Genomic DNA, 27172 nt, shown 5'->3' on the forward strand with positions numbered 1-27172 from the left:
AATCTTGCATAAATCTAAGAAATAAAATCAAAGTTTGTATGTGCTAGTTACATGAAATATCTCTGTGACATCAACTTAAAACAGCTTCAAAAGGTGTTCCCTTCAATGCTTATTTGAGAAACACAACAGGTTACTGTATGTGTAGCAGCAAATCTGGGTATAGGTCGCTGGTGCTGGATGTGGATGCTATGTGCTGGGACACAGCAGGAGATCCACCCCTCCCCCCTGACGTTGGGATTTTTGATCCAGGATTTAGCAGCAAAGCTGAGCAGGAAAACAGCAGTAGCACTAAAATCACACAAACAGGACATCCGGCATACACTCTCACAATACACACACATGAGTAGAGGAGTGTGCTGGCTCAGAGGACAATGACTGGTGCTGAGAGACAAGGGAGCACAAACACACCCACATGATGCAGACAATCACACACACAAACACAGGGTACAAGTATCTCATTTTATCTGTTTAGGTCTTCTCCTGTCTACGCGGACTTGTGTGTGATAACATCAGACAGGCTCAACGTGTGGAACACTACAACAGAAGGGCAGCCCTTTATTACACAGCAAGCCTGTGGAAACGGGCTTAAAAATCCAGAATTCAGAAAAATAGAGAACCAGAAAAACAAACAAATTAATTGTGAGCAGGGCTCATCAATGCTTAATGTACTATTGAGACTCTTTTAGGGTTTCACCACACCATTGCTTATAACAGCAGCATTTCAAAATGAAATCGATTAGTTTCAATAAAATTGCCAAGATGAGTAGATTTGCTCACAGAGTTGAAGTAAATCTATGTTTTATCAAAGTCCTTATAGGCAAGTCATGCCACTCGGCCGCCATCTTGGCAACGCCTCCGTGCAGTTATTTTGGATTAATAAGACCAGGCTCCTATCTGAACGAATTGGGGAGAGAGCCAGAACTACAGTTTTACTGGTCACCGGGACGTAAAAACTACATGAATAAGATCAGCAGTAAAATCGAATAAAAATCTCTTTGCCCAAAAATAAGGTTTAAAAAGCCTTTTTCTACTACCACGTTTGCACAGTAGAAGTAAAACAGACCCTTACATCAATGGAACCACACAATTGGCTGAAATATCTCCCGCTTTGGCGGTTAAAAGCAGACGATTGGCTTTCTAGCGGGAGGGGCGGGATAACCGCCATCTTTGCTGTTACGGGCTTTCCCTATAGAGTTGTATTGAGGATGTGACTGAGTGGCATATCTCCTCTATAAGAACATCTCTAGTTGTACGTTCATGTAGAATTCAACTTTGGCTAATTTAGTGATGGGAATGCTGATTATGATTTTGTGATGTTGAAAGCACCACTGTCTATTTTCTTACCTCTGACGGTTAGGTCATCTACTTAAAGAGAAAACATCAACTATCCACGGACACTGAGGAAGAGAGTGAAGAAACATTTGCTGTGAACGAGAACATGATAACAACTGGTGAAGAAGATGCTTTCTAACACGTGCAACTCCCCCCCTTTCCAGGTATAGGTGCGTCTGTTATTAGTAGTGAAGTTGATTGACAGAAAATCCTTCAACAACTGATCCGACCTTTATCTCTCATAGGCGATATGGCCAAAATCTACTCCCGACCCTAGTCTCTCAGAATAGACATTGTTCTTCATTTTTGACCTGTTGAAGGGAAACATTATTATTCATTAGTTGCAGCCTTAGTCTCCAGTTACACGCTGACAAGTATGTTGGTGTTTACCCTAATCATATACAATAATTTCAGTGGTTACTCATATCCCTTGTTATTGCCAGTGTACAACATAATTATTAAATGTTAAATGTATTTTTTTGAGTTTTGTAAAGAAGGTTGGAGTATAGGAACCCATTTCTCAGATTACAGAACCTCATGTTTGAGGTAAACGACCCCAGCGACTCAGCACTTTAGGTCTCTCTCTGCAACTACAGTATCGGTTACAGCTGACACTACTGCCACAGGCCAATGAAGGTGAGGAATTTCGAGTTTCCCACACAAATTCCAGGAAGGTATATCTCTTTCTTTCCCAAGATCTGCCATTCCTTCCTTAAAACCAGCGTAGCTTTGTTCCATGTCCGTTGTTATGGAAATCTCTGCCTCACATACACAGGCACATACAGAGTAAAGAAAAATTAGATTGGGACTTCAAAGGAGGTCAGTCTGGGCGCAGCTGACTGCTCTGGAGGCACAAGGGCTTTCTAGGAGATGTGAAATGTGGGTGCACAAGCAGGTTACCACTCACAGGACGATGGGTGAACAGAGCTGCAATCTCAGCACACCCAAACACACACAGAGTTTAAAATATCCCAGAGGCACTTCACAAAGAAACCAAACAAGCAGCCCACAGAGCAAACTGCCTTATTAGCCACGCTGATCTCAGCAGCCACAATGCCTTTAAAGGAGCAGCAGAGACTCAGACTGATGAGGTAGACTAGATCTGTCATGGGCACAAAGTAACCTTAGGCTCAAAGTGAATTTAGAGAGACAAGATGGAGGTGGGGAGGCACAGGTTCTCACTCACAGCTGTCAGCGACCTGAGGCTAAACTAAACGAGCCGGCCCTTCTGGCTGAAATATACCAACAGCCATGACGACCTTCATTTGGCACAAATGACCTATGTTTCATGCCAGGCTGTTTGTGTCTGTTTGTGCGTCTGCAGCAATGTGTGTACTGGGAATCTACGGAGGGGTTTTCTTTTAAAAAACCCCACACACTCATTTTGGAAAAAGCTTTTGCTGCCTGAAATTCACGACTCAATATTTCAGGCGGGCAGACAGGACTGCTGTCAGTAAGCATCTTAAATAACTTGGAGTGATCTTCTAATGCCAGCTTATATTATGACGCCAGCAGTCATTTTGTTTCCAAACGCTGGATATTTCATTTCAATTTCGAACTAAAGGACTCCACTGACTTTTTGGGATTTTGGCCAATTAGTAACCAATACACGATGAGAGGTTTGGCCCAAACTCACCAGTCTCTGTTGGATAGCTCTGTGCTGGTACTGAAGTATCCAGCGTATTAAAGTTTCAGTTCACTAACATCACTTAGCTCCAATAATGATCTATCCATGGTTTTACTTGTCCAGGTTTTTAATTATCTCTCTGAGATTTCTGCCTCAAGCTGTGTTGCATTACTGCCTCACACTGAATACAAAAGAGGTGAATGCAGTTTAGTTTATGGTGCAGCAGTTTGAGCAGCATAAAAGGTAGGCCTATAGGTAGATAGGCCCATTGACCTGCTCCCTCGAGAACTGCATACCTGCAAGGGATTTTTTTCTGTTTGCATTCACACTGCCAGTGGAATCGGTGAAGGTAAGCCGGCCTGCCGTTGGTATAGCAATGTCACTTCTGCAAGCTAAAAGTCCATTTGTCCATGTTTTGTGCCATTTTTTAAGGCGACCGTCTTGTTGTTGACACGGCTAACACAGGTTTTTAAAAATGCAGTTTGGCGATAAGGACCTGGCTCATGTGTTCGACCAATCAACGTACACTTAGGTCACTCAAGGTTCCTTTTGTGCTGGAAGAGTACCTACTCTGAAGAAGGAGCTTAAAAATCCACTCAAATGGCGTTCTAAGAACTACGACTGTTCCCAGTTCTTGCAGTGCAGACACAATGAAAAGGGGGAAGCGGTCCTCCAACTGTTCTACAACTGTGAAAAGTTCTTCCGGACTGAAAACGCCTAATGCCGTTGGCTAGACCGCACCAGGAGTAAGGGGATATATATTTTTGCAATTTGGTTGAGCTGTGCTTTTATATAACCAATAAATAAAAAACTGATCTGTAAATCATTTCTTCTGAAAAAAGAAACTTCTGTCTGGACATTCCTCGGCCACCACAACAACATCACTATTTTACAAAAAGTTGGCATTCCTTTTAAACAGAGAGACTGAAAATTGGCTTAAATACTGTTTTAACTGCTTTCGGTCTGCTTTGACTAAGATTGGCAGTACACTCCAAACAAAATATAATTTGGCGTTGTCCTCAAACTGCTGTCGAATACAGCGCTGCAGGCTGCTGCCAGTGCATTCACAGTCTCTCCAGGTCTATTCGTTCTCTGGTCTCCACGCCAGATGGAAGAGCTTGTGAGTCTCAGTGGGAGCAATGAAGTGAAAAATCAAGTCATTGTAGAGTTTAAAATTTAATTTTCACACTCTCAATCAAGCCAAATGTGGTGTTCCTTTTTGGCTACAAAGCTGACTTTTTGTAGTATGAATACTTCAGATCCATTTGTGTTTGGAATATACTGCAAGTCCTTAAGCCATGCTTGGTGTGTGTGTTAGCTAATGCCACAGTGTGAAACCACTGTGTGTCTCCCCCCTCCTCTTTCTCTTTTACAAGAGGTCATGACCCCGCAGGTCCTGGAAGAGAGGTGAGAGTTTACACTGAGAGGCCAGACAGGATTCCCAGGCCTACTAAACATACCCGAAGCAGGGAGACGCTGCCTGGAACTTTATCTGATGGACAACAATGGTGCTGCCGTGTGTGGTGGTGTGTGTGTGTGTGAGAAAGAAACAGTGAAGAATAGGGAAGAGTGAAAAAGATAGGGTAAACCTTTTTCACTCTTCCCTATTCTTCACTGTTTCTATCAGCGGTTATTTACAGAAAAACAGTAAACAGATTGAGAGAGCGATGAGAAAACTGGTTTTAAAGGAAGCCAACAACACTAACACACATAATAATCACTAGGATCCGTTTCACCGTGTAATCATGCATTAATACACACTGCAAAAACTTATACCAGCTCCTTCTCAGCCACCCTGCTTTTGACATATCCTTTTCGTTACAGAGCAGCACCCTGTCATCACCAAAACAAAACATTCACATTTCACACTGTGTGTGTGTGTGTGTGTGTGTGTGTGTGTGTGCCAGGCAGAGACTGATGCAATGCCTGCAGAGATTGGCACAACCGTGAGAGCAGGATCCAGGGGTCCTTGACAAGGGTTTAATGGAGTCTAGGTTCAATTTTTAAAATCAATTCCCTGCCTGGAAGCTCATTTAATGATGTACAGTAGAGGAGAGGTCTTGCTCTGTACAATGTTCCTGCTACAGGATACAGTTGTGTTAATTCTTAGCTAAATTATGTCCGACTAGAGGCCCCTCTCAGGTGGGGCTTTCTTAAGACAGGATCTTATTAAATGCTGAAAGGGTTAAGTCATCTAAAATTTTAAAAAGACAGTATTTTCTCCACTACGTCGTGGGGTATCTAGGCATGTAGTGAGAGTGCTGCTTCCACTCCAATGCAATGGAGCTCAGTGAAATTTTATTAGAGGTGCTTACAGAACTGAAAATTCAAGATCTCTTTCCAGGAACAAGATCTCTTTCCAGTGTCCACTTCACCCTGGATAATTCATACTGACCTTTTAGCCTTAATGTCCTGTTTGAGTTGAATTAACCACAAATCTAAGTCATGTCTCTGTGTAGGAAAACACGCTGTACATTTCTTTGTCTGTGAATTACTTTTTGGCAAACAAAATAAGCATATATCTGTTCAATTACAGCCCATATAACACAAATCATGAAATATGTCCTTATTTGTTTGCTGTCATCAAATGTGTGAGCCTAGTTTGTGGCAAAAGCAAAGGTTACCACTTCAATGCTTTCCCACATATTGGGTTTTATTAGGGTCAGAAGCAAAAATAGAACCAAAGGGAAAAATGTTGCAATTATTATTATCATTTTTCCACATACAGCAGTGGGGTCTGCAGTAAAGCCAATGTCAACAATACAGAAAGGTTGAGCGCGGTCCCGTCCATTAATCTATTTAGCAATCGCTGACATGCAAAGGTTTAGGTACCTCTGATCTAAGCCTTTCCAAACATTGATTCAGTAATTTGATTATATTCTTACAAGGATAGTGATTGGAAAAGAACAAATCAAGTTAATATTACCGTGCAGTCATTTAAATCATGATATCCCCCCTGAAGGGATGTGTAATGATGATTTTCTTTGTGGTGATTAGAAATATCAACTGTCCATAACTGCCAGTAGCAACACCGGTGACTCACACAGAGCCAGAGGATGTGCAGAAAAAGGCCTCCAGATCAGAACTGTGACAGCACGTCTGCTTTGGTTTCATACTGGTGTGGACAATGCTCCTGTATGCTTTTTCTCTCTGGTGTATCTCATGTCTCATCTATCATTTATCCCCGCAGCACCATGACATCAGATACAGTAGGAATTCCTCTGTAAGGTTTCACTTTTCTCTGCTTTCACATCATATAGACTGACAGTCCTGTATGTTCTCTGTACGCCTTTTACCTTATCTATGGACACTAGAGCAGATCAATTTTATATGGATACTGCAACCTGAAGTATCATGGGAGCATTAAATATGTAAAAATGCCATAAAGCATGATAGAGGGGCTTTAAAATCAGCCACTGAGCCCTTGCAGACACACAGTCTCCAACAGCAACATTAAGAGATTATCATTTTAGCTTGGGAATGATTCAGTTTCTGTTCATGGAAAGCAAATAGGCCTACACAGAAAGATTGCCTTTTTTTTTGCAGGTTACAGTAAACCTATACTGTAGGTCAGCAGCACTGAGTCAACGCCACTGTGCGCTCCTGAACGCAGGGCTCTTTGATTTTGGCGCACGCAGAGGCTGCTTTATGCCACATTACCACATTCAGGGGCGTTGATTCACTATAAAAAGAGGGTTGGTATAGCAACATACCAAATCTACTAGTTGTAGTTTGACATAATTTGATGCAAATGCTCCCCCTGGAACCCCAGCTGGCATGGAGAGGATTGTCTTTAATGTGTGATAAATTATGAAACGGGTCTCACAGATTAGAGTGGACAACAGTCTTAAATGCTCCCTAAAGATGGTTTAGCCTATTTTTAGATTTTTCAATATAGCCTGGTCTTTGCTCTCGATCCAAATGTAAGAACATCTAGGTGGATCAATCTGGGGTTCGCTTCAGCCAGCCAGTGCCCACTTTGCCAAACGCCACTGCCGCCCGTGCACCGATTCCCATCGTCACGTTTCTGTAGACAAAAAGCCTCCCCTACCATCTCCATGCCACTTGTCAGCTAAGGGGAAGCGAGCGATCAGCTTGCTCACATCCAATCCCAAACGCTCAAACCCACACTTCCACCAAGAAAGAACCGCTCAACAAAAGCCGGACAAAAGCGCAACAAGACAACCAAGCCAGAGTCGCGTAATTGTGCCACATGTATGATTGATTTAAGACAGTGCGCTCCTGCCGGGTGATTTACGCGTCCACGCGGCACAAGTATGAGTTATTTATCCGCTGCGTTATAGTACAGCCTGGACAAATCGATGTGTCAGCATGCCACGAGGCGGCCAGACAAGATGCCATACATCAATATACACACCCACATAGCTATACACACACACATCCGACAGAGAGGAGAGGAGGGCGATCCTACCTGGTTGGAACATACTTTGGAAATAAAAGATGACCAGAATAAAGGATCCCAAACAGGTGGCAAATACCATCCGGCATATCCTGCTCATCCTCATCAGTTCGCTAAGAGTCTGTTTCATGACGGGGCGGAGAAGCTGGAGGGTGCTGCTGGCTTTGTGGGGGAATGAAGGGCCGGTTTGTTGGAATGTCCGGGGCTCCGGTGGTACTGATGAGGAGTGTCTGCCGGTCAATGGGCTGAACTCATCCAACACGGAGCGTACCACTGCCGGGGTGCTGGAGGGGTGGGGGGTGGGGGTGGGGGGGGACACCCCTGCTCGAAGGGAATGAGCACGCCCAGATGTGCGCTTCTGTTCAAGAGCATCACATTAAAACCTGTTGTTTAACTATTTCCATTAGGGGAGAAAACCCTAACCCATTACAAATAAATAGCTAATAGCAAAAATAGTGAAGTATTTAAGTAGACTATACTACAGTAAGTAAAGAGTAAGTGCACTTAGTAGTGTAGTTACTTTCCACCCTTTATGTTACTTATATTTCAACTCCACTACATTTTGGGGGGTAATATCGTAAGCTACTTTTTACTCCAATACATTTATCAGATAACTATAGCCTATGGCCATCTAATCTAATCTAATCTTATAGATTTTACTATTAACTAGTAGCCTATGCAAAGTAGCTCACACTGGCTCCACCTTAACCAACTTTACTTTGCAGATTCACATTAATGATAAACAAATATAATCAACAAATAAATGATGATGCTATAACCATCTATTGTGACAGTAACAGTTACAGTAATTGCACTAATGCCACTACAGGGGTGGACCTATCTGTAATAGTTAAAGTAGTAGTAGAATAAGTTAAATTGGTACAGCTCACAGTACATTAGTAAAAGCAGTGGTACTAACAGTGGAGCTAGATCAGTAGTTGCAGTTGCAGGCATTATTGTAGTAGCATAATCAGTATTATGGCACTACGTTTTTTTCATCTTACACACCTTTGTATCGATTTTATTTTTCATTCCCTCCTGACAAAATACAAAACATAGGCTACACAATAATACATACAACAGTAATATTGCTTCATATACCTATACCAACAGCTACAGTGCCACCTAGTGGTGTGAGGGCACACACTGTATGGGTATCAGGTGAAACTTCTGAACACTGTCCAAGACGAGCAGGCAGTGATGGATAGACCTCCATGCAGCATCTTAACCTGCACAAGGTCATAGAAGCTGACTTGCTTTGATCAAATTATGCTCTCATGGCATTTCCAGGCATACACTCCAGTGCACTTTTTCAAATTAGGATGTCTGTTTTAATTACACAAGCTGGTCTTGTCAAGGAGAGAATCAAAAGGTGATCTGAGGAAAGCCTCAGAAAATGTGCACCCAACTGCTGCAATGTTCAGCAAGCAACAGCACAGCAGTGCAGGTCATTAACATGGAATGGATGGTAACCAATATGTACTTGACTGACAAGCTGCAAGACTCCAAGATAATTAAAATGATGAGCTTGCACACGGCACACCATGTTGTACAGTTTATAGATGTAAATTTTTTTATTTGAATGCAGAGTGTGGAGCTAAGGGGTAGAGGGGCACGCTTTTAAGAAATGCACTCAGGTCCCCGCATCCATTAATGATCTGCATGAATATTCAACAGTTGTTTTAAGACAGTCACTATGCTAAGCTGCATTGAATCAGAGGGGAATTTAAAAGAGGAAAAGCAAACATGGGAGTGCATCAGGAACTCTGGCCTAACGTCTCAATAAAGACACCATATGCATCAATTAAAGCAAGAGCATTTGCCGATAAATACTATTAATTTGGGTAATTCAATAATCCCTGTCTAGTTCATTACATGAAATTAAGGCTGTTAAACCCCTGAGGCCTGTGCATAGTAATAAAAACACAGAGTATAAGCCAGAGTATTTACTCCATGTAAATGCATCAGATCCCAGAGTCTTATCACTCTCCTGCAGCCTTTTTAAACTCAGCTATATTAAAGCCTACAGAGACTTTCAGAGCCAGAATCTTAGGGAGCATCTTATATTCTTTAAAGTTGAGAGCATAAAAATGCGTCAAAGGTACTGTATACCTCAAAGTTATGCTTGAAGCAACAGTCCATGAAAATGCAAACAAACCTGGAAAGCAGCACAGACACAACAGAGCGTCAGTCCTCATCCGCCTGTTCGTCAGGTTTCAGGTGAAGCTGTCATTGCAAGCTGGTGAGTTGGCCATCATATTGCCGTCACTCTTCTGGGTGATCTCAAGCACTTGCCTGCTGTTCAATAATGATGCCACAGGCTCAGCAGTTTCCTCTCATCATTAAGACCTCAGACACATGCTGGGTTTGGGTCAATGAGCTGAGCACCAAGGCAGCATAAAGACACCAGTCCCTTATTATTGTGTCAGGGCAGCAGGGCAGGAGACTATAGTGGCTTGCAAAAGCTGAAAATATTAGATAAATAACTTTTTTCTTTGTCCTCTGCTACATAAAGTATGAACGGATTTAATCATTTAGTACCAGTCAAGTTGTGACCTATAAAACAAAGATTTGTAGGTGTGACTTGGCATTTCTAACAAAAACTGCACTAGTTTTTGGCCACTTGGGGGCAACTGTAAACACAACACTGATAAATTATCACATTTAAGTTCTTGTGGCTGATGTGTCAGCATACAGTTTCTTATTTCGCAGCCAGCAGACAGAAAGCAATATTATCTACATTATCATTCACTTGGAGTCATATTTTTGTCCACCTGGTGAATCCAACATTCTCTCCTTTTAACACTGTTTTAGTCAACCAACTCCTGAGAAAATTTCTGTCACTTTACAAGCAAATGCTCTCTACTTAAAGCTCTACTTCATCAGCTAGTTGCTAACTTTCTCACAGCCATGAGAAATTTGAAAACCAGAAGCTGAAAGGCGCTAAAAGGCTCTGTAGACCCGAGGGGAACAGCAGCAGGCTACTCCCTACAAGCGACACCTTTCACATTGTACAGGCATTTGAAAAGAAAAAAAACATTGGTGCAGCTTTAAGTGATACGCGTAGTTTGCAAGATGCTATAATCACACAATTCTAGCATAAAGTTTTGAAAATGTCATGCATTAACCTGCTCATGTATTGTGGGGTCAGCCTCCACAGAGATGGACTATGAGCTTGTCCATGAATAATTCAGACAGGCAACATTCAGAGGACGAAACTCATTTGAATCTGCTGCTCTGGCATTGACCTCAGAGAGCAGAGCTTTTTCAAGGGTTGAACAAATATCTCAAATCTGACCTCTCAGGACTTCACCTCAAAACAGTGTGTGACAGCACATCAAGGAGGTGACAGTGAATTATTATCACTGCCGGAGAAAAAAATCAATAGGTGTCAAAAGCAGCTGGTAGCCATTTTCTGTCTTAATGGCCTTCGAAACACGGCTGTTTTTAGGAAATAGTGTAGAAAAAGGGATGCTGATCTGGGGTAGGCTTCCAGCCATCGTTAAGTTGGACTGCATTTAATCTCTGCAACAAAGACTTGGGGGATAGCTCCAGCGTTGGGGCTCATGACATGGATGCCAACTAAACCTGTTGAGACACAGCAGTGTTGTAGTATTTTCATCAAAGGTTGAGCTCTAAGTTGTTAATGTTTAAGTAAGAGTCACCAATGTCATCTTAATCTCAAGTCTGAATCAGAATTGTCAACAACACATCTGAACTGAGTCCCACTTCCACAATTTGTGGGTCATTAAAGTCATACCTGAGGTGAGTCCCAAATTCCCAATGTGGAAGTGCAAGTCTAAGTTCAAGGTGAGTCCCTTGATTCCTGTTCTAGAGTTGTTAATGTTCAAGTTGAGTCCCAGTTCCTCTGGTCTCAAATGTGAGCCCAAATCTGTACTCACTGGGAGTCAGGCAAAATCAAGTCCGCAGTCTTCTCAGATCTGAGCCTAGTTCCAACCCCCTAAAATCCTGTCCAAGTCAGAGTCCTAGTTCTTGGTATGTGAGTCAGAGTCAACACTGCCTTGACCATGTGGATTCCAGGTCATGGATGCTCCTCAATGTGTTTGTCAGTTCTTAGTCCCTTATATCCTGTATGAGTCCTGTCCCCATAAGACAGTCACTCTCATGATGTCTGTAGAGAACATAAAATACAAGTTTCTCGGTGTGAGAGACAAAGTCACTACGGCCTTGTCCATGAGACATACACATTCAGTCTGTAAGTTCGAGACAGGAAGGTGCTGTCTTAAACCTGTGTAAGTCCTGGTCACCATGATGGTCAGTTTCTCATTGCATGAGTCAGAGTCAACATCATTGTGCTGTGGTTGTATTCCTGTTACTCAGTGCTAGAAAAATCATGTCTGAATCAAGTCCCAAGTCCTCAGATATAAAGTCTGAGCCCATTTCAAAGTCCTTAAGATCCTGTATGAGTCCAGTTCCTAAGTCTGAGTCAGAGTTAGTCATGTGATGGTCCTCAGTGGGGTGGGGGGTGATCCAGACATAGAAAAAATATTTATAAATCAAATCTAAAGTCTTAAGTCAGGGTCTAGTTCCCATATTAGTCAGAATTTTTCACAATTTCTCAATTGAATCCAGTCAGTCCAGTTTGTAAGCCCTGACTCACCAAGATCATGTCTTCATGTTCTGACAGGAACCAGGAAAAGAGATCATATTTCTCCTGTTTTAGCTTCTTTGCATTGGCTTCCAGTAAAATCCAGAATAGAATTTAAAATCATTCTTCTCACCTACAAAGCTCTTAATGGTCAGGCACCATCTTATCTTAAAGAGCTCATAGAACCTTACTACCCCACGAGAGCACTGCGCTCCCAGAATGCAGGGTTACTTGTGGTTCCTAGAGTCTCCAAAAGTAGACTAGGAGCCAGAGCGTTCAGCTATCAAGCTCCTCTCCTGTGGAACCAGGTTCCAGTTTGGGTTCAGGAGGCAGACACCATCTCCACATTTAAGAGTAGGCTTAAGACTTTCCTCTTTGATAAAGCTTATAGTTAGGGCTGGCTCAGGTGAGTCCTGAACCATCCCTTAGTTATGCTGCTATAGGCCTAGACTGCCGGGGGATTTCCCATGATGCACTGAGCTCCTCTCTCCTCTACTTTCTCTCCCTCTGTATGCAACCTTATCCCATTATTGCATGTTACTAACACAACTTCTCCCCTTTCTGGTAGTCTTGTGCTTTCTCGTCCCTCTCCTCTCTCCTCCTATCACTTCCTGCAGGTTTTCTGGCTCTGGAGCTGTGGAGTCTGGATCTGTGGCTGCGGGTCACCTGCTGCCCCCGTGTTCCTGCTCGACACTCTCTGCTACAATTACTGTTACTAGTCCTATTGTTATTATTGTCATTATAATCATTAACATCACGATCATTATCATTAACACTACTATGAATATCTGTTGGGCTTCTGTAAATAACATCACAGATTATGGTCTAGACCTGCTCTTTTATGAAAAGCGCTCTGAGATAATTCTCAGTTTAGCAAGAATACTAATTTATCCATAGACCCAAGGCAGGTAACAAAAGCAAACATTACAAGTAACAATATACAGACACAAATATACAATGACACTGGTATTAAAGCAATCATAACCAGCCTGGCAGAGATGCATTCTGATAGGCAGTTATCGTTATGGAAAGAGCTAAAATATATCAAGGAGTAGGTGGACTAATGAGGTGTGAGCTATTGTACAACTTGTGGCATTATGACCAAAATCTCCAGGGGAAAAAGCAAAAAAAATGTGTGGGGGCCTTCAGTTTGGTTGGACATCATTGGTTAGTCTATAGCTACACGGTCACCTCATTAGATGCTTGATATTGGATATGACTAGCTAATGATACCTTATCATATACAATACTGGGCAATATTATATTATCATTTGCTGTAGATGTTATAATATACTATGGCAAGAAACATACCTAATATATGAGCACTTCAGCAGATGCCACACAAATGACCAAGGACCAATGGACCAAGAGAAGCAGAGGGTGGACAAAATAAGGCTACAGTATGTGGAGTTGTATTAGACTGCAGCATACGGTCACGCGTTCCTCTTATTTTGTCCAGCCCTCATGCTAATTCACTTTATACATATACTGACTAATTTAACAGTATGTAAATGTAGACTTCTGCACACAATCTAAGACATTAATGAATCATCTGAAAGAACTCATCTCCATTCCTGGTATTGAGAAGACACAAGAAAGTACTTAAACTTGGGGCAGAACAACGAGCTGTAAACACAACATTGACATGTTTTCACCTTACAAAGTTGTTGTGGTGAACGTGTAGCAAACAGCCCATGTACACACCCATCAGACAAAGAGCTGCATTAGTAGTCATTTTTGTTTCTTGCCACGCTACAAAACTAAATACATGTTTATTTACTTTTTGCTCAGATTTGGTCTCTACAAATTCCTGAGGGAAATATCTGTTCTTTAGCTGCTAAATGTCCCACTAGGTTCACCAGCGACTCGTTAATGTTTTCTGTCTGCTGTATGGTGTTGAACAGATAGCGAACAGTGGGTTTTTAAAGCTTTTTAATTGAAAATAGCTGCCTGCTGTGTCTGAAAATAGGAACGCAGTGAGAGCAAACCAAAACAATGGGCTAAAAGATAAAACACTTTGAGGATGACTGCAGAACTGGTGATCATTCTCTCATTCTTTCAGTTAGATAAATAAGATAAGATATAGGGGAATTTGTTCAGGATTTTGTCATGCAGTTCTAGGGAAGATAAAATCATACATACTGCATGGTAATGAAAAAAAAAAGTCAACGTCTCAACAACACATAGCTTCCATGTAACCGTTTCTATAGCCTACAATTCCGACATCCTACATTACCTGTATAGGAAAAAATTCTCAAGTCAAGGAGGACAAAATACTTACATATCAGTTGTTTATTTGGCTTACATCACGAAAGAAAAATGCTTACGTGTTTTGGCACAGAGCCTCATAAGAGCGTTTGAAGTACACAGGTTCAATTCAGTAATACACACAAGGGCAGAGTTAATAGACAGCTGGGAGTTGGACCCAATAATTTAGGAACCAATGACTTTTCTGATCTCATGGTTATAGATACAGGGACCAATCACAAGTATATAATAAATCAGATTTAAACCACATTACATACAATATGAAGCTCTCAAAACACTGTTTTTTACATAACAGTCTATGGTTTCTGGCCTTCACTGATTCACTGGACCGAACACTAGATGGCAATAATGGGACATTTGAATAAACCCAGTTCATTTCCCATTGTAGGATAATCTTGGGGATGATCGTGGGTTTCAAAAGATGACATACAGTGCTTATTTAAAAAGTGTTTTAAGATCAGGTCATCGCTAAGTCCATTCGGTGTCATAGTATTGTGTGTGCACATCCAAAACAGTTATATTTCAGTCATATTTTTCTACATGACAGTGTTTCTTATTGTGGGGTCACCATTTTGATCAAGTTTTACCAGTCAACTAATGACACTATTTCTGGTTTTACAGCTTGAGCCACTGGAAGTTGGCTACAATAATGAGGAGTTAACTAGAATCCCATCATAGATCCCTGCAGCATGGGTTTTCATTCAGTAATAGAAGCATATATCATATCATCTATTCTGCAGCACTAGACAAATGTATCATACATGATCAGGCCATATAATTGTTTCCCCCTCAGTAACCGTATTCATACTCTTTCACTGTGATAGAGAGTAGTGACGATGAGGAGGAGGAGAAAACACAAGCTGCTCTCTAGAAGTACAAGGTCAGTCAAGATTTAGGTCTCACTGGCTGGTGGGACTTCTTTTGATGTGGTCCAAATAATTGATTCTGTCAGTGCTGTAGGCAGTTTGCCTACCGGCCTACCGCCCTGAGGTGGGTGTCGAAGATGCCATCATCTGCCTGCTCCAGCGATCCCACTCTCACTTGGAAATGAATAGTAATGCTGTGTTCTTCCATTTTTCCAGTGCCTTTAACACCATCTAGCATATACTATTGTTGGGGAAGCTCCAAAAGATGCAGGTAGATACATCCACAGCCTCCTGGCTCATTGACTACCTGACCGACAGAGTACAGTTTGTGAGACTGAGGGGATGTGTGTCTGAGTAGGTGGTTAGCAGCACAGGCGCGCCACAGGGGACTGTTCTCTCGCCATCTTTACCCTATACCCCTCAGACTTATGGTACAACTGTATCTGAGTCCTGTCATCATCTACATGTGGGGAGAAGAGGTGGAGGTGGTGGAGGGCTACAGATACCTGGGTGTTCACCTGGAAGTGTAACACTGAGGCTGTCTACAGGAAGGGACAGAGCAGACTCTACTTCTCATTTATTGTGTGCAGCAATAGTCTTTTGTTGCAAGTGCAATTTTTTGCAGCCATCTAAATCAAAGCCAGACACTAAGAAGCTGAACAGGCTGATATAGAGTGCTGGCTCTGTGCTGTAGACTATCCTAGAGCCTCTTGAGTTGGTTGTGGAGGGAAGGATGTTGCACAAACTGCTCATAATTATGGATAACACTTCACATCCTCTGCAGGATCTACTGGTCGGACAACAAAGCCTCTTTAGTCTGAGACTCCTGCAGCTCCATAGTAATAAGGACCGCTACAGGAAGTCATTCCTGCACCCTGCAATTAAAATATACAATGAATCCCCTCTGGGCAGGGAGTGGAGACTTATTTCTCCTGAATCCACTATGCACAATCTACACTCATCTGCACTGATAGTCGGATAGACATATCTTCATGCCTTTTTTAGAGTGGTTTGAATGAATATATATTTGTAAATGTGTGTTAATTTCTTTTTATTGCTTGTTTCTGGTTTAACTATCTCATGCGTGTTTTTGAGTAAGTTGTGTAGGCCTTGAAACTGTGATTTCATTTTAATTTTATGTAAACCTCTGCTGCGACACTACAATTTCCCTTCAGAAAATGAATGAATAAAGTATGTATGAGCTATGCATGAATTAATAGTCTACTTACCTAGCTAGCTAGCTAGCTAGCTAGCAACAACAACACTGCAAGTAGCTTTCTGTGTATATGAATGATTGTGCAGTTAAGCCTCTCACACTCAAATATTTTACTCCAAACTGAGAGTCTTCACCTGTTCCTGCACAGCTCTACCAGCTCATACCAGCCATGAGATGCTGAAATTAAGCAAAAACCTGTAATCACTAGTTTCAGATAGATTAATATCATATCCTGTATATAACACTTAAATTGCATATATTACATACATTTCTTTTATTGCTGCATGTTCAAAGTTGTCACGTCCAATTTGACAAAATTTTGATTTCATTTAAAGCTTTCATTTACCAATGATCTCACAATTGTAATGCTCTTTTTAATAATCCTCTTTCAACCTCCAGCCATTTGTGAAAGTCGTGAATAGCTTTTCCCAGCGGAGATTCCTGTTGCAGACATTTCCTGATGCTGTCCATGTTGAGAGTGGAACCACCCAGTTCTGGAGAGAAAAAAAAGACAAGGAAGAAGTGGACAGGAAAAGGAAAGACGTGAATGGAAAGGAAAGAAAGCAGAGAAGAGGAGAAAATAGAAAAAAGAAAGTAAAGAAAAAAGAAAACTAAAGGACAGACAGCAAAGAGAGAAAGAGCAGGAAAACATGACAACAAAGACCAAATGAGAAGTGAGAACATCTTGGTGTATTTAACTTCATTGTCACATTTTGTGACAATTCCTACTCAGTAGGACCACAGTGTTTAATAGCTAACATATCTTCAAAAACTCGAGAAAGGAGAAGAAATTATTCATAATCTCTTCAAAACTGTGAGAATTAAACAATCACCCCTCTTGGTGCCTCAGAGGGAGCTACAAGGTCAAGATCAAGGCTTTCAACCTGCAGCAGCTTCCTAAAGGAGTGACAAGAGAAAAACTGAAGAAATGAGAGAAAGAGAGTCAGACAGAAAAATCTAAATTAAATATTGAAATAGGTTAATTCGTCCTTCTCAACAATCCCAGCTCCTGCCCCTTCATCTCATTTCCACTTTCCTCTAGAGCTGCTCACAGATCATCCCATTAGCATAAAGCCCATTAATATGATAATTATCTGAGCTGTGCTTTGGCAAAGTGAGCGTTCATTGACGAGATTAGCAGTAATTATGAGTTGTTAAAGACAACAGGAGCTGCAGATTCATGAGGAGAGAAGCTTTTTACATCTACTCAATATTAAACCTTTATGTAAATAATTATTTATTTTTAATTGTCCTTTTTCTCCTTTAATTATAATATTTGTTCATTTTATAATATTTTAATGATTTTTTTCATTTCAGTTTTGATTATTTCATTGTTATTTTTCTTTCCTTGGTCTTTGACTGTTTATCATATTGTTTTGCATTCCAATTGTTGTCACCTGTGACCTATGATTTTTTTCATTGTGTTCAGAATTCTAGGGCTGCAAAAATTATTTTCAAAAAAGTTGATTAATTAATTGCCAAGCGACTCATCAATTAACTGACTAATCGACTAAAGGTTTGTCCACCTATGCACGTCTATTGTTTGGAGATATATTTGTTAGTGTTGTGCCTGATCAAGCTCAAATGTTGCACAGCAACATCATTGTGGGAGCAAATAACAGTATACATTCTGCTTTTGCAACACCTCAAATACTATATATGTAATGTATAAAAAATTGAATATATGAATATGTATAAGAATAAATGGATTTAAACTTTCTTTATGACTAACTAAAGATTTTGCAGACCGTTGCCACATCTTGACCCCACTCCAATAACCAGCAGGTCGCAGTCATAGAGCCCCGCTGATGGCCTGGATAATGGCTCCTTATTTTACTGCTCCGGTCCAGACACTGATAACCTTCCTCTGGTGTTATTTTAGTTGTGTTGCCGTGCCAGGATGGAAAATACTTCTCAATCAACAGCATTTAGTCTTTGAGATCTCGGATTGTAAAAACAAAAACAATAACACAGTGTTATGGTGTGGAACTTGATGTTCATAGAAACTATTGAAGTGTTGATAAATTATAAATAAACATATTGAAAACGAGCAAATGACATTTTATCCACCATGTTAATGTATGGCACTGAATTGCTATGTATTGGTTAGACAGAAAGACAGACATAGGGGAAATTATCCATCCATCATCAACCGCTTATCCGGCGTTGGAGCCAGTCCCAGCTGACATCAGGCGAAAGGCAGGGTACACCAGTCCATAGCAGGCCACACAGACATTGTCACCAATCAACCTAGTCTTTGGATGGTGGGAGGGACCCACGCAGACACGAGGAGAACAAGCAAACTCCACACAGAAAGTAAAACTCCAACTGGGGTTTGAACCCACGACTTTCTTGCTGTGAGGTGACAGTGCTAACCACTGCTCCACTGCTTCTATAGTAGTCAGAAAGTAATGGCGGGGTGACATCTTGTGGCGAATATCAAGTTGCTATGATTATGTTAACTAAACAGGTGCCTTGCAGTCTTGGTAAAAAGGCCTGAATGGTGTCTGAAACTTACTTTCAGATTTGTAAAACCCATTTTATTGGTGAAAATGCAAAACAAGGGAGATTTGACTGCTTTATTGACATCGAGACCATATTGGACCAGGTCCAGATCAAAAAACATTATACCTAGACCTGTCAAATGTGGACTAGATTGTCCCAGAGAAGCCAGGTTCTCTTTAAAACACAGTGTGAAACTTTATTGTATTTGTAAAAATGTAAAAAGGGCAATGTCAGTGTTTGTTTTATAGACACTTAAGAGACCTAAACATGCTTTCTGCACGTATTTGGTCCTGAAGTGCTGCACTTATGGCGGCTTACGTGACCGTGAAACAGCAGGAGCAGCTGTCTTCTTATTGAAAGCAGTGGGAAACTGTAGCCTAGAAGAGACGCGTTCCGTTGCTGCCATAAACATAGGAATTACGACAATGCAGCAAGGATGACGACCGAACGACGTTACTATGAAAGCGCATGACTGATGTGTATGATATTTCATCTTCATTCTGGCGTTTCAGTGTTTGGCTTTCATTATCAAGAAAAGCAGCTTAAATACACATTTTGATCTTAAAACCATCTCCCACATTCAACTGACCACACAACCCATGTTTACAATTTCAGTCCCTACTAATGTTTCCACTGCTAAATTTACTTTAAACCTTGGAGTTAGGAGCTTGCGAGGAGTCCCTGAACGCAGCACGGTCCTCTGTCGGCGATAGGCGGTAGTGCAGCCGCGGCTCCGCGCTGGGACTGGTCCTTTCGCAGCCATTTTCTGTCCAACCAAACAGCCGTCTCAGGAAGGTAACCAACCAGGGCTTCATTGCAGGTTTGTGCCTGGCTCCGGCCAATGATTGCTAACCGATTTCTCGTTAGCTCGAATGGAAATGTCCGTCTCTGTCTGATTTTTTATTTGTTGTCTGAGTGAATGAGGGCTGCTCATCAGGAAGTATCCAGCGGGCGAAACTTTAAAATTACTATTTAACATTTCGGCCCTGACCACGTCTTGCTCTGCTACGTACGACAAAGAACAGGCCAACACAGTCTCTGCAGGCGCCAGTTGCAGTGGATTCACAATGAAAATGTATTCAAGGGGCACTATGTACCTGAATAGGTTAACTACAGAAGGTAACATCCCGCTGGACAGCCTCTCTTTAATATGCTGAGCTCATTAGTTTTGTTAAGAACAGCGAACTGGCGATCTAACGTGAACTCCATTCCGTGGGTTAACACGAGCTAACGTTAGCTAAAGATATCACATAGCTACCCGCGTCTAACATCTGCTAGTTAGCATAACGTTACGATAATTTAGCTAAACGCAGATCAATGTATCTAACTTAGCGTCTGGCTAACGTAAACGGACCTCACCGCGGGTTTACAGCCGTCTTAACTAGCACGTTTTCCCATTTACGTTACAGTGCTAACCGCACTAACATAATTAACTAGCTCGCAGTCGGGTCAAATCCGAAATTTGTCGTCAGAATGTGTCCCGCCGAGCCCGCAAACACTCATACAACGCTGCGTGAAGGGGGGTCATATAACCCGCTTTTTTGCCAAGTCAGGGAGCTAATGAGTAACGTTCACTTAGGGAGGTAAGATGCGGTAACTTAGCTAACGTTACGTTAGAGCGCAAGACAAAGCAAAACACACATTTGGTTCTATTGAACAGAAAAGCTGAACTTCTGAACTAAATTCTAAACAATTATACAGTTGATAGCCATACAACCAGGATTTAGGAGAGCACAACCACTGTCCCAACCTGCGAGGAATTCCCAGCAGCAATGACTGGACCAATACTCGCTAATCTGTTGATTATTTTCTCCCTTAATTGTCTAATATTTTTTGTATAAAATGTCAGAAAATAGTGGAGGGGAAACATTATAATTTCTCTAAATCTATAGTGATGTATTCAAATAGCTTTGTGTAGGTACTCAGTTAACTGTAATGGCTAAGAAATGCAACAAATCCCCACATTGGAGAAGCTCACAATTGCTGTAGGACTGAGTGATAGTGATTGGATCTGACTGATTTTGTCCATGTGATTTTTTATTTATTTTTTTTTTCTCCAGCTGACAGCTGTTCAACAGCAAAGAATAGGGTCCTTTATAACTGTCAAGAACATATTCTATAATTTCCCCCAGTAAACTGACCAGTATGTATTTCCACCGACATAGCTGTGTGCAGATTGACAGCACATGAACACTTCTGGAGGTAGTTTTACTGATTGGAGACTCAGTGCATCTTGTGTGCATTTACACCTGTATGTTCATGTGGTCAAGTACTTTCCGATTGCAGTCTGATCACCCAAAACGCAAGGCCATGTTTATCTCATTGGTTCTTGTTTTAATGTGATATCCTTGCTCAGTGATCCAGGTGCACAGGACACAAAGACATATCTAGACCTAATGATTACATTTTTATTCCAGCTCCTTGGCTATGAATATTTTCTGGTTTTCTCGCCCATCATCTTGGGCTTTTGGAAACACCGATTGGCATTTAGCACTACCTTGGGACATTTTATAGACCAAACAACTAATCATAAATTGAGAAAATAAATGAAAGTAGTTGTCCCCGCGACTGGCAGTAAACAAGATGGATGGAAAGTAGTTGTTTGTTGCAGCTCTATACAGCACTGGATCATCTGAGGAATTTAAGAAATCTAAGGGTATTGTGGGAGTAGCTTGCCATCCACCCACATGTGTTACTTTCAGTACTTTAATTAGTTCTCCCTGTTTTAAAAGATGTAGGTCAGACTTTTGAGATTGTTGAATCTACTGCGTAGCTGTCATTTATTTCATTTTACGGTTCTGAGGTTAGTTAACCAACACGTCATGGAATTCCAGAAGAGATTGTCTGCTCCTTGATAATTGTGGAGGAAGCTTGATGAATGACTCAAGTCAAACGAAGTGTTATTGCTATAGCTTCAGGTGTTTAAATGAGATGTGTGCATGTGTTGCAGATGGACGGAGACAGCTCGACCACCGACGCCTCCCAGCTGGGCATCACTGGAGAGTACATGCCATCCGGCCACTACGTTCTCCAGCCTCAAGATGGTGTGTAGATTGTCAGAAAACAAGCGTGAGGGTTGTGTTTCTGCTCAGGCCACACAGAGCTGATTCATTCTCTGTGTTTGTTGTCCGTAGACGATGCAGATGCAGATCTGAATGACCATGATGACGGCGGTATCAAAGAGAACTTCAGGGAGCAGGACATTTATCTCCCTATAGCCAACGTGGCTCGCATCATGAAGAACGCTGTTCCTCAGACTGGAAAGGTTAGTGAGAGAGGAGCAGGAGTGATCAGGGTTTTCCCTGGATAGAGAATTATGAGGCGGCTGCCTCTGGCAAATTTCATCCCACCTCTGACCGGTGTCCTCATGGCAAACACTATTTTCTAGCAAGCGTTGCACTCTTTGGATTTCTGTCATTTGTAACTGTAATGTTGACCTCACAGCACTTTATAAGAATGGAGAGCTGAGCTGACAGACAGCTGGTGTTAAGGGAGCCCTTCTTCAGATGTTCAAAGGTACCGACATGCAGAAAAAACACTGCAGGGAACAGAGCGTAGGCTGCTCTATACCATAGTTTATTTGTTTGGGCCTAGGGGTGCAACAACTAATCGACATAGTCGACAAAAATTGATTTATTAAATTTGTTGCCAGTGAATTTAATAATCGATTCGTTCATGACGTCATCGGTCCGTAACGACACCGTCATCTTAACGGAGTCAAGTGATGTGAACAGTAAAGTGATGTGCAGTAACACCTTCACAACCTTAAACCTCCAAAGTGTGGGAGCATTCCACTCTTCACTCAGTGAAAAAGGTTGTTAACTGCAGCGTCTGCAAGCTGAGCTTTCCTGGAAACACCGGAGCATCTGAAGAGGAAGCACGTCATGTTGTTGCTCTGTGGATGATGAAGACTCGTCTCAGTAAGCTAGTTAGCGAGCTAGCTTCACGTTAAAGCCGTGTTACTTAACGTTATGTGCTGTAACATTTTCCATACAGTTCCTCTTAGTCAATTTGATTGATTGATAATGGCGCTGAGAGTAGCGCGTAATGATGCACAATGTCCGTCTTCACATTCCAGATGTCCCCTGACTTTACAATTATAAACAATGCATCGCTCATGGTGAAGTTCCCAGCTGGAGAAGATGTTGCTGCCGAGTACACAAGATTAGACGACACCAGACAATTTCATACTTTCTAAAGAAGAGAAAACAGTTCTCCTGTTTGTGCGTGAGGCGGCGGCCCAAACTCCATTAAAAAATCAGAGTTTTGTGAGTTGTTGAGTATGGGGAAAATATATAAACGTTGTGAAACGCTGTCTACTACAAAATTATTATTATTGACCCCCCCCACGTAAATTCGGCAAATGTAATGCATGACGTTATTCCCTTCTTTGTATACAGTGTCAGTTTGTCCCGGTGTGTTGCAGTACTGCCGTGTAAACTGCTCCGTTACTAAACACATCGGCTGCTGATATCAGAACTTGATTTCAGTGGGACATTCTTTTGCTGCAGCAGAAACATTTATTAAAAAATGTATTTTTGAAAGCAGTATTTATTTTATTTTCGTGACTGTTAATTAGCACATGCCTAAAACAACCTCAAGTTTAATTTAAAAGCTGATAGCTAAATAAGACGCATTGTGTAATTTTGTGATTCATTGTCTGAATAGTCGATTTATATTTTTCAATAATCGATAGATTAATCGACTATCAAAATAGTGGTTAGCTGCAGCCCTATTTGGGCCTCATGGTGGACATTTTGTGTCAATTGATAATATTAACAATTTATTTAGGAGGCGGTTTTCATTTGCTGACCACCCTGAACATTTTAGGAAGATTTGTGTATTTATGGGGAAGTGAGGAAAAAATGTATTTATACAGGTAATGTATTATAAATGATTAATTCTAAAATTCCGATATATTTTTAGATACTGAAGTTTTGATTTCCATGAGCTGTAAGCCGTAATAATCAAGATTTAGTAAAAAGGCTTTAAATATTACACTTTGTGTAATGAATCTAGAATATATGAAAGTTTCACATTTTTAAATAATTATAAAATTAAGGAAGAAAATGAACTTTTCCACAATGTTCTATTTTATTGAGATGCACCTGGAAGTTATATAAAAATCGAAAAAACCTCTCTGTAATTTCTTTTCTGTTTCCAACAGATTGCGAAAGACGCCAAGGAGTGTGTGCAGGAGTGTGTGAGCGAGTTCATCAGCTTCATCACATCAGAGGCGAGTGAGCGCTGCCACCAGGAAAAGAGGAAGACCATCAACGGGGAGGACATCCTGTTTGCCATGTCCACGCTGGGCTTTGACATGTATGTGGAGCCTCTGAAGCTTTACCTGCAGAAGTTCAGAGAGGTGAGACACAAACTGGGGTCCAAGTGGCCACATAAACATGAACTACAATAGTAGTTACGTTACGTAAAATGTAACAATAAGTAGATGAAGCTGTTTTATTATTTCAATTTCCATTCTGTGTAGCAGTGCCTGTTTTATTTAATAAGTGAATCTTAAATTCTGATCTTCTTGTTATGTTTGTATTATGGTTTACTGCTCTGATGTGTTTGCAAGTTTGGCAGAAACACTCTTTCATCAGAGAGGGTTTAGTTTAGTGTTGCCAGATTGATTCCAGTTTAACATTTGCTAAAAAGTCACCTAGTGTTCATTAAATCTGGTCCAATAATGCAGTATGAAGTTGATACAAAATAAATACTAATCCAAATAATTTTAACCACCCAATTAGTCTGTCCACAATTGTTTGCCCATTGTGATTAAAATCAGCCCAGCTGGGCAGAAAAACTGGCAACAGACAGCATGAAGCAGCTGGTTGGCCAGATGAGGAAACTTGAGCGAGAACACCAGTAAAGTCACAAGTTGTGTTGAACGGTCTAAAATGCTTAAAATACAATTGCTTTGGTAATAATTTCATTACCCTGAACCATATTATGCTATTACGTTGTGCTCACATGTTTAATATTTTCTGCTTCTGTTTTTTTCCCCAGGCCATGAAGGGGGAGAAGGGGATCCCAGGGGTGTCTGTGGGTGAAGGCCTGGGAGAGGATCTCGCAGACGATAGCTTCAGTAAGCAGAAATGGTTCATTTATGAAGAAGACTTTAGAATTTGTCCTCACGGTTGCTTTGATTCTTGCCCTTTGACATGCATTTCTTGTGTGTCTGTGACAGTGTTTTCAATCTGCACTTTATGTTCGGAATTGAGTCATTAAAATACACTTTTCTTCCCCCCTCAGCAAATCCACTGCCAGCTGGGATTATCACAGCAGATGGTCAGCAGCAGAACGTCATGGTGTACACCACCTCATATCAACAGGTAAATACACACTGACGCAACAGCGGGTCACAGGTTGCATTTTTTGTTTGCATCACTACTTTCAAAGTTCCTATATTGATCTGAATGGGATAGTAAATAAATTAAACAATAATACATATCATCTCCAACTAATCTCCGTGGCTGTGTTGCAGATTCCCACTGTACAACAGATCCAGTTTTCATGACAAGGCCTTAACCAAAGCCTGAACACAGCGGCTCCAGACCAGCCTCACGGCCGCCAGATGACCTCTGTCCCTGCCACAGGGTAAAGGTTATCAGACGGACAGGGAGAAGTGGGGGGGGAGGGGGGCCTTTGCAGAAACCCTCATGTACAGAGAAATCACTACCTGTTCAGTAGAAAGTGTAGATTCTAGTTGTGAGGCACCAAATGTTTTGGAGTGCATCCAAACCAGCTGGGAAATTGAGGCTTTATTTTAAAGGCTAGTCTAATTACCTTATTTAGTGGTTGAATTCTTTTCGTGTGTGTATTGATGTGTTTGCTTTTATGCAATTTCTTCTTTGGGCCAGGGGTTGGGTTGGGGAACGGGGGGGGAAGAGTTGTAGATGCTTATTTTTGAACGCCTTCTCCATTTGAACCAAGAGAGAAGCTAAGTTGATACTGTCACATCAGATCATGTATCGCTTTTGTAAGTTCACACAATTTACCATGTGCTTTAATGTTAATGTAAATCCTTTGAATAAAAATTTGAAAGTGATGTTTAAAACCATTTTCATTTATCACATAAAACAATCCTCTTTGCATAAAGCTTAAGCTTTAGTTTTCCTCTGTATAAAAGAAGTAGATGTCACGCGTTGGTTTGTGGACTGCCATTTTGAAGCCTTGAGTTTGGCCGATAGGCCGCCGCCATGTTGAGTTTTTGCAACCAGGAAGTGCCTGGACGTAACTATATTTAGAGGAGACTGGAGCTAACGGCCGTTTGTGGAGCTAGCTAGCTTGCTTAGCTAGGTGCATCTGTAATTCACGTTAACTGTCATTTTAACAGGGCTGACAATTTTGTCTAGCTTAAAACTAAATGTACTCACCAGAAAAAGTGAACAGCCAACTCCTAACACACTTTTTCTACTGCGCTGGGTGAATTTACAGTGCCGTGGGTACGAGTCACTCTAGCCCGATTGACGGGTCGCTATGGTACATGGACCTGACATCAGGTCTTTTGATGTATGTCAACAAAGCATTCGAGTATTTACTTCAGCATGGTGTGAATCTGAAGGAACGCACCGTGTTCAGTGTGTTGGGGTCTCCCAGCTACAGTGACGCGCCATTTCATGTAGCTAACACTAAAAGTAGCAATGTCTCACCTTTTACATCAAAGGTAAACGAATTATGTCTGCAAATGATTCCTATATATATTTCTTAGGTATGAGTCTTTAGAGACGCCCCTCTTGTACCAAATCTTTAGCCATAAAGGGGAAGATAAGAAAATAATGCTGTCTTAGAAGGTGTCTAACAGGACAGCGAGGCATCGAGTGCTGTTACAAACAGTTTGAACAATCTTTTCCTGTCTCGTAAAATGTCTTTAAACAGCCCCCATAACGGCCAGTTTTGATGCTGCCGATTACCCTCAATCTGTGTGCCTGTGGTGGTTATCAGTTAATTTGTGGTGATGGGGTGTAACTGGAATCAATAGAAATGAAATGATACCCACTGTAGAGGGAACTGGGAAGTTTCCTACTTCTATTAAAGAAAAGCCAACTCAAACTGCTCTCCAACTTAAATGGCAATATTCAGAAGGGCTCTGGAGAAAGAAATGTCCTAGTGCATAATCAGTGCAATGGGACATTCTGTAACAGGTGTACTTTTAGCATCATGCTAATTAAACTTGTGACAAAACAATATTGTTTCTGCATGATGACGCATGAATGTAAACTCATGGATGTATGGTTTTCACCCAAAATGGACTTTCTGGTTCATATTTTGTTTTCCCTTCTAACACTCTAGCAGCACGCCAACACCAATGCAGTCATTCCCCTCA

The 27172-nt window shown here is 41.3% G+C and overlaps 2 protein-coding genes across 4 annotated transcripts in view; one reads left to right on the forward strand and one right to left on the reverse strand.

Moving 5' to 3' along the window:
- The window catches only part of chst11 (carbohydrate (chondroitin 4) sulfotransferase 11), a 95613-nt gene extending 88005 nt beyond the window's left edge, over positions 1–7608 (reverse strand). For 2 of the 3 annotated variants that reach the window (XR_005447451.1, XM_038739231.1), the window contains exon 1: positions 7392–7608. Coding sequence is in view for 2 of the 3 variants with exons in the window: in XM_038739231.1 (XP_038595159.1) it covers positions 7392–7509 (118 nt within the window). In the remaining variant the exon portion in view is untranslated. The remainder of the gene's footprint in view (positions 1–7391) is intronic. The other variant, XM_038739232.1, reaches the window with a different exon arrangement.
- Positions 7609–19539: 11931 nt separating this feature from the next.
- On the forward strand, positions 19540–25894 carry LOC119918372 (nuclear transcription factor Y subunit beta-like). The gene is made up of 7 exons (XM_038739071.1): positions 19540–19663; positions 21794–21887; positions 21978–22108; positions 24011–24208; positions 24853–24931; positions 25099–25178; positions 25331–25894. The coding sequence occupies exons 2-7, from the start codon at positions 21794–21796 to the stop codon at positions 25361–25363; spliced, it is 615 nt and encodes a 204-aa protein (XP_038594999.1). The 5' UTR covers positions 19540–19663; the 3' UTR covers positions 25364–25894.
- The last annotated feature ends 1278 nt before the right edge of the window (positions 25895–27172 follow it).

Source organism: Micropterus salmoides, unplaced genomic scaffold (genome assembly GCF_014851395.1).
Source record: "Micropterus salmoides isolate LMB-PRFRI ecotype aquatic unplaced genomic scaffold, ASM1485139v1 Ms_hic_scaffold_23, whole genome shotgun sequence".
NCBI classification, from domain to species: Eukaryota; Metazoa; Chordata; class Actinopteri; order Centrarchiformes; family Centrarchidae; genus Micropterus; species Micropterus salmoides.